Consider the following 14,228-nt stretch of genomic DNA (forward strand, 5'->3'; position numbering starts at 1 on the left):
GTCAAGAATGGCATGCAAATGGGTCAAAAGAACCTATGCTTAACTAATTATCTATAAATGTGTATCTTCCTTAGGGGCAGAATAAAGCATTTGACTTTAACAGCACAGTACAAATCATGACTAAGTGAGAAATGAGCTACCTTGCTTCAGCATTCAAATTCCATTGCTATGGAAAGAACTATTGGTTTGCTCTTTCAAATTTGTAACAACTAGTTTCTTTGGGTTTTGACATTTGTGTGCATCTTACTTTTACCAAAATTAAGAAAAGTGTTAATGAGATGTGGACATTAGTTGAGGAGCTCACCTAGGCTTTCTCATTTGTACCAGTCGTAATGTTCTATTTCTGGAGCTGGTTAGTCAGCTAAAAAATGTGTTCATTATGTGACAATTCTTTGAGCTGTGTATATATGCTACATATTCTTTGTATATTAAGTAAATTAAAAATTACTATCTCCTAATCTCCTTTGAGGGCAGAATTTCACCATCTCACAGTATAACCTAGGCTGGCATTAAACTCAGAGTTCTTCAGCCTCCTTAGTGCTTGGCATTACAGGGATGCATCAGCACACCTAACTTAACTATGCTTTAAAATACCAAAAATTTGATGAACTATTTTAGATTGATTAAAAATAAAGAAAAAAGTCTCAAATACCATTTAGCTCAGCATATTGCTGTCATATAGTCAGAACTGAACCCACTCAGTGTTTTGCAACCAGAATAGTATAATTAAATTGATATCTTTTGCGTGTGCTTGTTTTATTATACATTTAGAGAGTATCTGTTGCCCATGTATTCTGAAGTGTGACAGTGTTAGACCTCACATCTCTGTTGCTTGCTTGCTGTTTTTTTCACATTTGTTGCATTGTTTTTGTTTATATATTTGTGGTAATTTGTTTACTTGGTTTTCTGTTTCATGTTTTCATGAGTTATTTTCATGTAGTATGAGATAAATTCAGATGATCATTTAGTGTGTGGGTATAGATGCAGTTTTGTTGGTTACCAGTGGGTTGTAGGTATTCCTGAACCTGTTTCATCATCTGTTAATGTGGTGATGATAGTTCTTGTACAACAGCAGTACTGGGAATAACGATTGGTAAATGGCCATGAGGGAATCCTTTTTAAGGAAGGTGCACTGGTAGCCGCTGGTCAGCAACTAGTGTTCCGTTTGTGGTGCAGCATTTTGATGGGTGCATACTCCCACAGTGTGGTTGCACAAAGAATAGAGAAGTTCCCCCAGGCCAGGCAGGGAGGAGTAATGGAGGAGCAAACCTTGAACAGGCTAGATTGTGCTGTCAGTATTTCAAAGTAAAATTTTACATGTGTTTCCATTCCGTAAGCTTCTGTAAAATAACAGAGGTAAATAAATGAGATCTAAGCGGACTTTGTAATGCTTCCAAATGTGTGCGTTGGAAATTAGATGACTTAAAAATGTAGCATTTTCAGGGTTGGAAGAGTATCAAGAGTTTCTTGATAGGGTCATATCAGATTATGTACTTTGGTATATATGTAGTAGTCTTGAAAAGTTGATGGTTTGAACATTTTAAAAAGAAAATAAATTACAAAGTTAAAAAAATAAGACGCCTAATTTCCATTTTAATGAACATGTTTATACCACGTTGCCTGTCTTGCTGATTTTTTAAAATAAATGGAATTATTTTAAGTAAACAATGTAGGATTATAATGTAGTTTTCACATGTGAAGACAATTATCAGAGGTAAAACTACATTTGAAGTTTTAACATAATGAAGCAAAATAAATTTGTGTTGATCATTTCATTATTTATATAAGCATAAAAGATTTATTAAATAAATAAGCTCTAACTCATTAGAGAACTGATTTATTTGTTGACTACTTTTAACTTTAATGTCTAGTTAGGGTACAAGTCTTGATAAATAATTTAATTTTTAAATTAAAAAATTTATTTACTTTTTGAAGACTTTTTTAACTGCTTGGGAAGCTATTGAAAAAAATGAATTTTTAAGATTATTTGATTTAACCGTTTTTAACTCAAAGGAAAATACAGATGTATATTTTACTGAGGATGATTTAAAGTTGTAGAATCACTTTTTTATTTTAAAAAGTTCTATTATTTATAGTAATAAATGAATAATTACATTGTTTTATATAGTAAGATTATGTGTAATATTTAAGAGAACAGGAGCTAGCCAGCTGAGTTCTGTTCATTTTCTGCCAGGTAGTAATGTTTCTGAGGAAGACTGTTACACTGACTTTTCTAAACATTTTGGGATTTGCTACAGTTTCCTGTATTTCACATCTTATTTCTTTTGTCATAATTGTTTGGTAGGCAGGGCCAGTGTTTATTAATACTGTATTCCTGGGACCTTTTAAACACCTCTTTAAACTTGGTGCAATTGGCATACAGGCTGCAGAGGTTTCCTGGTTTTCATTATATAGTGGATAGAAACTTAGGGATCTACGGTGATTTAAATTAGAATGGCCCCCAAATGCTCATATATTTGAAAGCTTTGTTACCAGGGAATAAAACCCTTCGGGAAAGACTAGGAGGTGTGATCTTGTTAGAGGAGGTGTGATGCTCTTGCAGGCTCATAACTAGAGGCTTCAAAAAGTCTACACTAGTCTCTGTCTCTCTTGCCTGCTGCCTTTGGATCAAGGTGCTCTAGCTCCATGCCTGGTTACTTCCTCTCATGATGATCATGGTCAAACTTTCTGAAATTGTAAGCAAGCTTCTAACTAAATGCTTTCTTCTGTAAGTTGCTTTGGTTATGGTTCTCTTCATAGTGGTAGAACAGTAGCTAAGCCAGAATCTAAACGGTTCAGTTTCTAGACTAGCTCTTTTTACTTATAATTCTAAATTGCTACACAAATTCTTGCCCGTTGATTAGTAAATAAGTTTTGTTGAAACACTGTCTTCAGATAGTTTCCTTCAGAGTACCGGATTGCCTGATATAAAGCCTATAGAGAATGCCTGGAGAATCGCATGCACATGCTAACTGAAAAGCGTCAGCCTAACCATTTTAAAAGACCATTTAGTGCTAAATTATGTGTAAATTATAAAGGGAAATGAGGATTTTTTGGGAACAAGATACTTATAGTTAGGAAACATCTTTAGTTTTGGGTGTTTAGAATCAGAACATGGTAATTATCTGCATACTCTATAGAGGTGCATGCCTCCTAATCCCACTGTTTTTTCAGTAGAGCTCTTGAATGGTGGTTCACCTGGAAAACAGTAATCCTTACAGCTTGCCCTGCTAATTCTGTTTTGTAGAAGGAAGATAGAACCTGCCAGACAAATTTGGCAGTTAGATTGTGCCTTCAGTGCTGATTGCTGGCTTTATGAGTATGCTGTGCCAGCAAACTGGGGAGGTACCCTGCCTCTGTCATTCCAGTTTCCTTCCAGGACTCTAGTCCCAAGCTGTGCTTTTGGTGTTTCAGTTAGCTAACAGCTTTCCCTGACCCTTACGTGCAGTCAGAGCATTGGGATGCATGTGGATGTGGGAGACATGCTTGTGTACTCTGAGTGATGTAGAGAAGTAGCTCCTGCCCTATCCGACTGTCCTCACGGTGACTTCTTCATGCTGACCTCTTCCTCTCTCTCTTCTCCTCTCTGGTCTTTACTTAAGACCCCTGACTGGGATTGGAAGTCCTATCTTCTGTCCTCTCTGCCCAGCTGTAGGCTGACCAGCTTCTTTATTAACCAATCAGATGACAGAGGACGATTTTTACACAACATTGAGACAGGAGATTTTTCATAAAAACGACAATGCCCAAGTCCTACTGCAACCCATATTCCTGAGCACAGAGAATTATTTTTACTTTATTTATTATGTATACAGTTTTGTGCCTGCAGGCCAGAAGAGGACACCCAATATCATTATGGGTGGTTGTGAGCTACCATGTTGTTGGTAGGGACTGAATTCAGAACCTCAGGAAGAGCAACCAGTGCCCTTAACTTCTGAGCCATCTCTCCAGCCCTAGAGAATGATTTTTACACAACATTGAGACAGGAGATTCTTCATAGAAATGACAGTGCCCAGTGCCAAGTACAGAAATCAGCATCTGAATACACAGTGCACAAGACCATCCTCTAACAGTGTTTTGTAAATTATAATGTAGACATCATACTTGAAAATTACTGGGATTGCCCTGGTGAAATTGCTTATTCACAGACAGAGGCTATTTGCATTTTAAATTATACACCTTTTGATCTAGTATAGGTATAACTAGCTGGTGTCTATGGGCTGGATTTGGTTTAACTCAACTATTCCTTGTTGAACTACCCTTGTGGGACAGGTAGAGTAAGAAAATACAAAACTGAACATAATGTTTCACTCCTTATAAAATGGAAATAAGCTGGAATTGAAAAATGAATAGGATTGGAACAGTAGGAATCTAGGGTGAAATACACAAAATAGTACCTGGCTTTTTATTTTGTTTTTGTTTTGTTTTATTTTTAAGTCTCAACTTTAGAAATTTTATTTTAGGGGCATAAAGTCATGCTATGTTGTGCACCCTGGTCTTGATTGCCTGAGCGCAGGTGATCCTCTCACAGTAGTTGGCTATATGGGTTCTATAGTATCTGGCAGGACCTACTCCTTCTGAATATTCAGACATCCATTTTGGGTTAGAGTAGAAATGTGTACTAGGTAGTAGGGCTGGAAGAAAACAAACAAACAAACAAACAGCAAAAGATGAGATCAGTTTCTGCCACCGTAGGAATTTAGATCCAGCTATCTAAACTATTCAGTATTTTTGAGGGATGATTGTAGAGCTGTTCTTTCAGGAAGATGATAATATTCATTATATTGGCAAGTTCATCAATGTCATTAGATAGGACCATTGATGTTGGGGCCTCTTGAAGGTTTAAATTCTTTAAATTTCGTGCTGTAAGAATATTCTCTTGAAAATTTTGGAATTCAATAGTTTCCCCTTTTTATTTAAGATAATTGTATAAGAGAAGTTGGTGCTTTAGGTATAGGATCTGCTCATTTATTTTTTTGAAGTTTTTTTTTCTGCTTCTTTAACACAGCATCTTTCTTTCATATTTTATAGTTTGGTGAATTAGATTTAGTTTACACATAAACATACATGCACACACACAGAAACGCATTTGGTTGGTATGAAATGTTTTTGAATGAGAGCTGTATAAGTTTATATACAGTTATTTCTTGTCATGTAGGTCTGTTGTACAAATTGGAAAGAAAGCTACGAGTGTATAAAATTTCCTTTGACTTTCATGTCTGTAATTCTGAGTCTTTTAAAAATATTTCTACAGTTTTAATCAAACTAATTTTAATTCTTACATAAATTTTAATTAATAGCTCATTTCTAGAAAGAGGCAAGGATTTTTATTAGGTAACCTCTGTGTTTAACATAGACTAATGGTTGGTTGAACGAAAATCCTCTTGGTTGATTAAAACTAGTTCTTTGGGAATTTAGGAATGGATTTTCTTTGGTCTTAAGTTCATTTAACTCAAAACAAAAAAATAGTGGAAGGTTTTTTTTTTTTTTTTAAATGCCAATTGGGGTGGTGATTTAATTGAGCTAATACTGTATTTTTGTTTTTGTCTTTGAATAGTTGGAACGGATAATGGGAGAGAAGCAATCGAATGTGGGGCTGCGTTTCTTTTTATGACATTTCACATGACGGACTCTGTCGGTTACGTGGAGACAAAGGCTATTAGACAGATGTTTGGTCCCTTCCCATCGTCATCTGCTACTGCAGCTTGTAATGCCACTAATCGAATTATTTCTCATTTTAGTCAAGATGATCACACTGCTCTCCTCCAGATGGCAGAAAACCAGTGTAATGATAGAGTGTGTTTTGGCAAAAACTTAGCATTTTCCTTTGACATGCATGATCTGGACCACTTTGATGAATTGCCAGTAAATGGTGAAGCCCATAAAACCATAAGCTTAGACTACAATAAATTCCTGAATGAACATTTTCAGGAGCACTACACCCCAGAACTCAAGCCTGTGGAAAAAACAAATGGCTCTTTTTTGTGGTGTGAAGTTGAGAAGTACTTAAGTGCAACTTTAAAGGAACTGACGGAAGCGCCGAGAATTGAAGATCTTTGCTGTACCTTATATGACATGCTTGCCTCTGTTAAAAGCGGAGATGAACTTCAGGATGAGGTACAGTTGAAGTTCTTGAAGTTGTGTGTAAACATGGACTGTCTTAATGAATAGCTGTTTAAGATTCATTTCTTCACATAGTATTGGGACTGAACCTAGAGCTGTGAACGTGCTAAGTATGTGCATTAACACCAAGGTACATACTCAGCCCAAAATAGCCTTTAAAATAGCCAGCATAAAACGTTTAACGTTCGGGGCTGTCGCTGGTACTGAGCTCTACTAACCAAGTGCTTTTACATAGGAGGCATGTTGACCTTTCTAGTGGGTTCTTATAGGAAGACTGCATGTGATGAGTTGAGAAAGAGGGATACTCCTACTTAAAAGTGTTGTTTCACTGCAGTAATTAATACTTTTACTCTGAGAAATGCATAAATTTAAATGAAAAATTATGTGGTAGTTTTAGGAATAACTGTTGATACTATTTGTACAACATTTTGTATTTCTAAGCATTGTGTGACAAAATATCCTTGGTGTATTAGAAATTTTAATTATGTTAATTAAATGTTAATTAATTAATTGACATTGATTAAGGAATTTTTTGATCAATTCCTTTTTAAACAATAACTATTAAGAATCAAATTAATCTGAAATAATTGCCTAACAAGATTTTTTCCAAAATATTTTATTTAAAAAATTTATTTTTTAAAATTAAAATATGATTACATTATTTCCTCTTCATTTTCCTCTCTCCATCCTCTTCTGCCTACCTACCTTCCTTGCTCTCTCACAATTCTGTGGCCTCTTTTTCTTTAATTATTTTTACACACCCACTCCGCTATTATCCCCCACAAATATGTAAACGCAAACTGTTCAGTCCATATATTACTTGCATGTATATTATTTCATTGGCTAACCATTTGGGGGATTTTCAGCATTCTTTAGCTGCCTGAAGTTCTTTGTCCACGATTGAGGCCCCATGAGATTTTTTTTTCTGGTCCTTTTTAACACGTCCTGTTCAGGGTTCTTTTAGGCAGCCATGCTGATGAGACTTTGTGACTGTAGCATCTCTGTCATTTCAAAGACATAATTTCCCAGCAAATTGTTGTTCCTCTGGCTTTTACAGTCTCCCTGCCCCTCTTCCACAATGATCCATAAGCCTTTAGTGCAGAATTGTATTTTAGGTCTGTTAGTATGATTGTGAACACTTGATCACTTGTACTATGCATTTTAATCAGTTGTGGTTTTCTGTAATGATCTCCCACTGTTGCAAAGAGAAGCTTCTTTGTGAAGGCTGAGAACAACAATTAGCTGTGGATATAAAGTTACGTATTTAGAATGTAGTTAGGAGTTATGTTGGTTTAGTAGTTTCTCTATCAGGGTCTATGACTTCACTAAACCAGTTTGTTGGCTACATACCAGTACCAGGAATGATTTGCCTATTTAGTCAGTCTTGAGTCTAATTAGAGAGCTGTTGGTTATCAGCGAGGTATGTGTGCCACTGTCCCAACCTTAACTTAACGTTCATGTGCCATATGATTGTTGTGGTTCATAGGTATCATAGTAGGGTAGGACTGACAAGATCTTTGTGGGTATGTGCTTACCTATGTGTGCATGTGTGGAGGGCGGAGATAGATGTCATCGTGCACTCTCCACGTAAAATTTTGAGTCACTCACTGAACTTGGAGCTGATCAGTTAGATTTGACTGACTGGCCAGTGAGGCCCCATGATACTCTTGTGTCACTGCTTCCAACTTAGCCTTGATGTTAGGAACATCTGCTCCTGTTCTGGCTTTTACAGACCCAGCTCTTGATGTTTGTACAGCAGGGACTTCACTTGGTGATCCATTTTTCCACCCAAGATCGCATGATAGTTTAAGCCATTTGTTCAATATAAAGAGATGTACCTTTAAATTTTATTTTTCTGTCAGAAGAAAAAAAAATTAGTTCTATTTTGTGTTGTAGTTTAGTTATATTATACAAAGTGATGACTTACCCTTAATTGCAACATGAAAAGTTTATATGGAATTTTAGTTTAGTCCTCGATTCTGGCATCATTTTACTCACAAGTTATTCACAAATGTCAAATCATTTTTAGTTCCAGAAAAATTTGAGTGAGTAACCTGTTTGCCAGAAGATTAGTGGATATAATGTACTGTTTTTAAAAAGAGCAGGGACTTAGAAATCAGGTATTTCTACTCTTCCACTCATTGTGAGATTTGAGGTAACTGAATTTCTATGAAGTTCAGTTTTTTTGCTCTGTGTTTCAAAGGGATACTAATGTAGTGATAAAGAATTGGTATTAGCCCTGAAATCACCTCATGTGTAAATTGTTGATAGCATATGGAAAATAGTCAAGTGGTAGATGTCATTATTAGGCTTCACATTATTATTGTTATTATTATTATTGTTTTAACAATTAAGGAGAGTTTTAAAATCATAAAATATTACAAAGGGACTGTTTTAAGTTAACTTAGAAAATTAGTGTTAGTTGCTTGGAAGTAAGGGACCATGTTTTTTACTTTTATGGTCAGTTTCATAGTCCATAGTTATTTATACTTGGGTTAGTTTATATCACATCTGTTACATATTATGAACAAATGGACTTGAATTTTTTCAAATGTTATAGAAATAATATTGTTTTAAAATTTATAATACTGATTTTTACTTGTTCTTTTTTTTATTCTAGTATGCTGCCCATAATGAAACTTAGAAACATTGAACTCATAGTTTTTTTTTTTTAATTTTCTGAAGGAGCCATACATAAAATGGTCTTGTTTTAAAACTCTGAATATCTTGAGGAAGATTTACATTTCTTAATTTCCTAGCATGCTTTTAAAATATGTAACCAATATCATTGTTGAAAGGAGGATACTTTGCAGTTTCCAAAATTTGTTTCATAATCTGCTTTTTTGCAAAGTCAAATTGAACTTGTGTGTCCAGCTATCCATCTCCTGCTTGTTCTGTGCATACTCTGTTTCTAGATACAGTGCTAAGAGGACATAAAAGAACAAATACAGGTTAGCAAGATAACTGAGTGCTTACTGCCATTCCTGACAACCCGAGTTCAATCCCGGGATCCACATGAAGAAAGGAAGGGATTCATGCCTGTTTTGTAGACATGAACAGGAACTTGCATGTGTATACACACACATACACACACAAATGTAAATTAAACTTTTTTTTTTTTTAAAGAACAGATTAGAAACTTGGCTTTGTTTGATAGTTGCTAAATAAGGAGACATGTTGGCATATAAATTGGTATTATGCTATCTACAAATGTAGGAACAAGTCATAGCTCGTTCATGGAGTAGGACAACTCTTCAGAGAGGAGGTCAGGTTAGAACTTAGTCTTTGAACACAAATGAAAGGTTACAAGGGCAGTTTACTAGGAGCTATGCTACTGTGGTGTGACTGTTCCTCATTCAGCCACCATTAACTGTACAACTACCCAAGGTCGGATGGAGCTTTATGAGCCCATTCTTGTCCATGATGGAATGTTGATGGGCCTAGTCTTGTGCAGTTTTTGCAGGTAACCACTATTGCTGCGAGCTTAGGTGGAAAAAAAAAAGTCATATCTAGAACACAGTATTTCATAGTATTTCTTTCCATCCTCTGACTCTGACATTCTTTCCTTCCCCTTTTGTATGATGAGCTTTAAGCCTTGGGGGTGGTGTTATGGAAGTTCCAGTTAGGGCTGAGCATTCAACAATTACTTATTCTCACTACTTTGAGCAGTTACGAGTTTTTGCATTGACTGTTGCCTATTGCAAACAGAATTTTCTGTGATGTATGCTAAGGCAGTACTAATCTTTAAATACTTAGAAAGAAATTTGACACAAATCCATTTAAAAAGCAACAGGATATCCCTGGGGCCTGTGACCTCTCCCACCATGGTCATTTTACCAGGCTTACTATAAAAGGCATAAATCCTTCCTGTGGACCTCAAATTTGAATTGAAAATGAGTGGTTACCCTTTTGACAATCATGCCATTGTCTTAGAAGTGAACGCAGTTAGAGCTTTTAAAATTTTTATTTAAATTTTATATTGATTTATTGTATTTTATGAGTGTCTTGCATACATGTATGTATGTGTGCTAAGTGCCTGCCCAGGGCCCACAGAGATCAAAGCGTGATCAGATCCTCTGGAACTGGAGTTAGAGATAGTTTTAAACAACGATGTGGATGTTGGGAACCTATCCTCAGGTCTTTGCAGGAGTGACAAGTTCTTTTAACTTATGAACTTTTAAAGTCATTTCCTCAAGTGTTGGAGTGTTTATTTTTGGATCTGAGTATTGAATTCAGATCTTTCCACTATTTACTTTTATCTCTCACATAAGCCTGTAAAGAAGGCAGTTAAAAGGGTAATCATATAATAGTAAAGTTAATTCCACTTTTATATTTTATTTAGTGGTCCTAGTGATCAAACCCTAGTGATCAAACCCAAGGCCTTTCACGTGGTTAGTCAAGCTCATTACCATTATGCTTTGCGCCATTATCCCCTTGCTTTTAAGACAGGATTGCATTAGGTAGCTTTGGCTGACTGTGAACTACTCGTGACCGTGTTGCTGCCGCCTCTGGATTGCGAGACTGCATGTCATGCCGCGCCTAGCCTTTAAATAACCATGTTGTCTTCTGTTGTAGAAATTTATCAGAACCGTATAGAGGTACTTTTATGCGTAACTTAAGCATGTAAAAAGCCAGTTCTGTACTGAAGACTTTTATTTTGTTCCTTAATGAATTTTTTTTTTAGCTTTGGATATAGGTTATTGATCTAGCGACTAATTGGTTTCTTTTCAGGCTATTGTCAGTATCATTAGAAAAGCTTTAAGATTGCTTGAACTGTTGGAATTAATTATTTTAAAAATTATTAAAACTGAAATTGACCCCCCTCCCAGAGTATATTTGGTATTAGTATATATTAGTAACGGTACCATGTTTTAAATGACTTATGTATGAGCTTGGATCAGGCTGACTCTCTTGAAATAAGCCCTTTTCTCACAGTTCATGTTGTGTTTTGTATAAAAATGGAAAAAACAAACAACCAAGAAAAGGAGCCCCAATTCAATTTGGAGGCTCATGTCATAAAACAAGACAGTGTTGGAAATTCTGTGACTTTTCCCCACAGCACAGACCTTCCATTCCTATCATATGCTATTAGTAAGAAAACATCTGTGTATTTGTTTATTTGTGAGTATGTGTGAACATATGCTCACGTGTGTCTGCATCTGTGTGAGAAGAGGTTGTAGCGTGTCCTCTGTTGCTCTCTGCTTATTTCTTTGAGGTAGGAGCTCTCCCTGGACCTAGGGCTTCTGTTTGTTAGGCCAGAAGCCTGGAAAGCTCAAGATCCTTCTGTCTTTGTTCCCCTCGGAGGTAGGGGCTGCTGTCCTGCATAAGACTTGTTCTGTGGGTTTGTTTGTGTTCTGAAGTACAGTATTTATGACTGTGCTCTTAACCACCGAGTTGTCTTTTCAGCTTTTATTATATTTTTAAGTGAAGAGCATAAATTGAAAAATTGAAGATTTTTAAAAAAATAAAAATTTAGGTAAATTTTGTCTCTATTTTCATGGTAGACAAATTACCAAGGCCTTAAGAAACTTTATTTCAGAATATTTACTTCATAATCTGTGGATTTCTGGTGATATATATAACCTGGCACAGTGCTTCCCAATTTTTAGCACAATAATGTTTGAACAAATCAGAATTTTGACTTTATTCCTTATAAATTATAAAGTAAATTCTTATCCGTGTGTTCAGATTAGCACTAAAAGGCTGGTTGAAATATTGAGAAATGTCTAGTGACATCTTGAAAGGCTAGCATGCTCTAGATCTGTTGGAGTATACATGATAGTATAATTCCAGTATTAAGTGCTCTTTGCAGCACAGTTAATGCCAGTGTAAATATTGATGAAGTTACTGTGTAATCAGTTCCTAGAGAAACAATGAGTTTTCAGTTTATTGAGGATGACAGCTTGCTTTTATCAAATGGCATCTTCTGTAGCCTTTGTGACATGACATTTGCTGTTAGCATTATCTCTTGCAGCTATGTGATGGTATTTCTTGACCTATAGCATGTTCATTTCTTAATCTCTTTCTAAAAATTTTTCCTGATCCCAGGAAATAGATATTATTTGGTGAGATTATCTTCTGAGTGAAGACTATGATTTTTTTTCTATGTTTATTTGTATCACCCATGATTATGGTGTCATTGAAATTTTTTTTTCTGTTTTTAACACGCTTTATTACACTTATTCTTCTGTGTGGAAGGTGGGACAGTCTTATGGAGGTCAGAGAACATGTAGAGTGGGTTCTTTTTGCCTTGTAGTCCTGGAAATTGCATAGAGCTTGTCGGCATGGCAGAACCAGTACCTTTATCCTTGTACATCACTCTGGTTTGGTCATTTGTTTTCTGATCTTCACATTCACCCAGAGAGGCCTAAGTCACTGGATTTAATGAGATACTTTCCATAATCACTGAAGGATGCCAATAATAGCTTGCTTTTGGTCCTAGTTTCCATGTGCTCAGACCTCAAAGTGAAGATAAAAGCTGTTCACTGACTTGTTTTCAGAGACTGACTACACAGTTGTTTCTAAGGTCATTCTCTTCACAGAGAAGATAAGAAGTACCTGAAGTCCAGCTCCGGGCTCTTTTCAGATTCACTCTGACTAAGCAGTTCTTTCAGTTGAGAGAAACAAATGGGTGTTGACTGTCCAGATATAGGTGTTCAGAGAGTGGAGGAGGGGCTCTTGCCTTTGGAACCAGACATATTTTGACTGAGGTTTGTGGAGCCTAGAGCATTTCTTTTTGGTGTCTTTAACCTGGCTTTGTTTGTAGCAGCAGCAGCGTTGCTGAGTGCTGATGGGAAGCCTCTTCTCTTACCATGGTGTCTCACTCTTCTGTTGAATGGTCTGTAGGTAATAAGCAGCACACTTGTAGAGTCTTTGTACTTTCTCAACAGTTTTGCTTCTTTAAAACTGAGTATAGGATTTCTTGCTTCTCTATTAAGTTTCTGTATCTAAGGTGTCAATTTGGCATCAATTTGGCATTGGGTACAGGTGTTGGGTACAGGCAGAAGGATTCCTGGGGCCTGCTGCTCCTCATTTTAGTTTCAGGTTTAGTGAGAGACTGTATTTCAGAGCCTAAGGTGGGGAGTGACAAAACACGTTATGTGATATGACAAAGAATTTTTGTGGTGAGACTCAACCACTGATGAGGAGCTCACAACAAACCAAAGTAATGATACCACAGAAGTCGAGTTTGGTGAACCAGTGATTTTTATTGAGGTCATCCACAACAGTGTGGATGAAGGGATTCTGACAAGAGCAGAAACGACTCAAAGACAGCTGGATCACCAAAGTCCAGCCTAGCACTGGTGACCGCTCACAGACTCTGGAAACCTGAAGCACAGTGCACAGTTTGCAGACCCTCAGCATGTTTGAAGGTGTGCTTTCCAAGTGACTCATTTGGTCGAAACCTTTTCCAGAAGACTGACTAGTCTCAGAGTGACCCTCAGCTGGAGAGAAAGGGGCCTAGTGAATCTCGTCAGTTTCAGGAACTGCGGAAGCTATTTTGAGTTGTTTACCTCTTGTCCTAACAGTCTTCTGTACAATATGGAATATTTTAATTAGGAAGAAACTGGCAGACAACAGCAAGACACTGGCATTCCCCCCTGGCCTCCATACATAGCACGCACATACTCCATACGCCACCAGGACCACCACCAACACATGCACATGCACACGCACACGCATAGACATGTGCACACATTTGCACACAGTATAGAATGTATAGTATGAAGTGTGTCATTGTATTTTTGTAAACTATATCAATCTTGGAATTTATTAAACACAATCAGATTCTCATATATATTCTGCATTTAAGCTATTGTGGCATAACATATTACCTTCTTGCTATTGTAAAATTCTACTCTTTTTATACTAATAAGATAAATCATGTCTCTTCAGCTATAAAAAAATATGTATTGTCTTCTGTTTGATACTTTTAGTTCATTCATTCATTCTTTTACTATGTGACATGATTTCTTAAACTTTTGAAAATAAAGGGTAATCTAACAAAGTTTATCAAACCAACACCATTGTGATTTTTGAAGTTTCTACCTGTGTCTCTTTGTGTGTGTGTATATTTTATAAGAAAAATGAACCCAGAAATTAAA

At 36.3% G+C, this 14,228-nt stretch overlaps 1 protein-coding gene and 1 pseudogene across 3 annotated transcripts in view; one reads left to right on the plus strand and one right to left on the minus strand.

Annotated features, from left to right (window-relative positions):
• The window catches only part of Ascc3 (activating signal cointegrator 1 complex subunit 3), a 312,592-nt gene that overhangs the window by 21,223 nt on the left and 277,141 nt on the right, over nt 1–14,228 (plus strand). For all 3 annotated transcript variants that reach the window (XM_060373328.1, XM_021652647.2, XM_060373327.1), the window contains exon 4: nt 5,558–6,117. In XM_060373328.1, the coding sequence (XP_060229311.1) occupies nt 5,558–6,117 (560 nt within the window). The remainder of the gene's footprint in view (nt 1–5,557; nt 6,118–14,228) is intronic.
• On the minus strand, nt 12,660–13,518 carry LOC110557972 (UPF0711 protein C18orf21 homolog; annotated as a pseudogene).

Source organism: Meriones unguiculatus, chromosome 20, assembly GCF_030254825.1.
Source record: "Meriones unguiculatus strain TT.TT164.6M chromosome 20, Bangor_MerUng_6.1, whole genome shotgun sequence".
Taxonomy (NCBI): Eukaryota; Metazoa; Chordata; class Mammalia; order Rodentia; family Muridae; genus Meriones; species Meriones unguiculatus.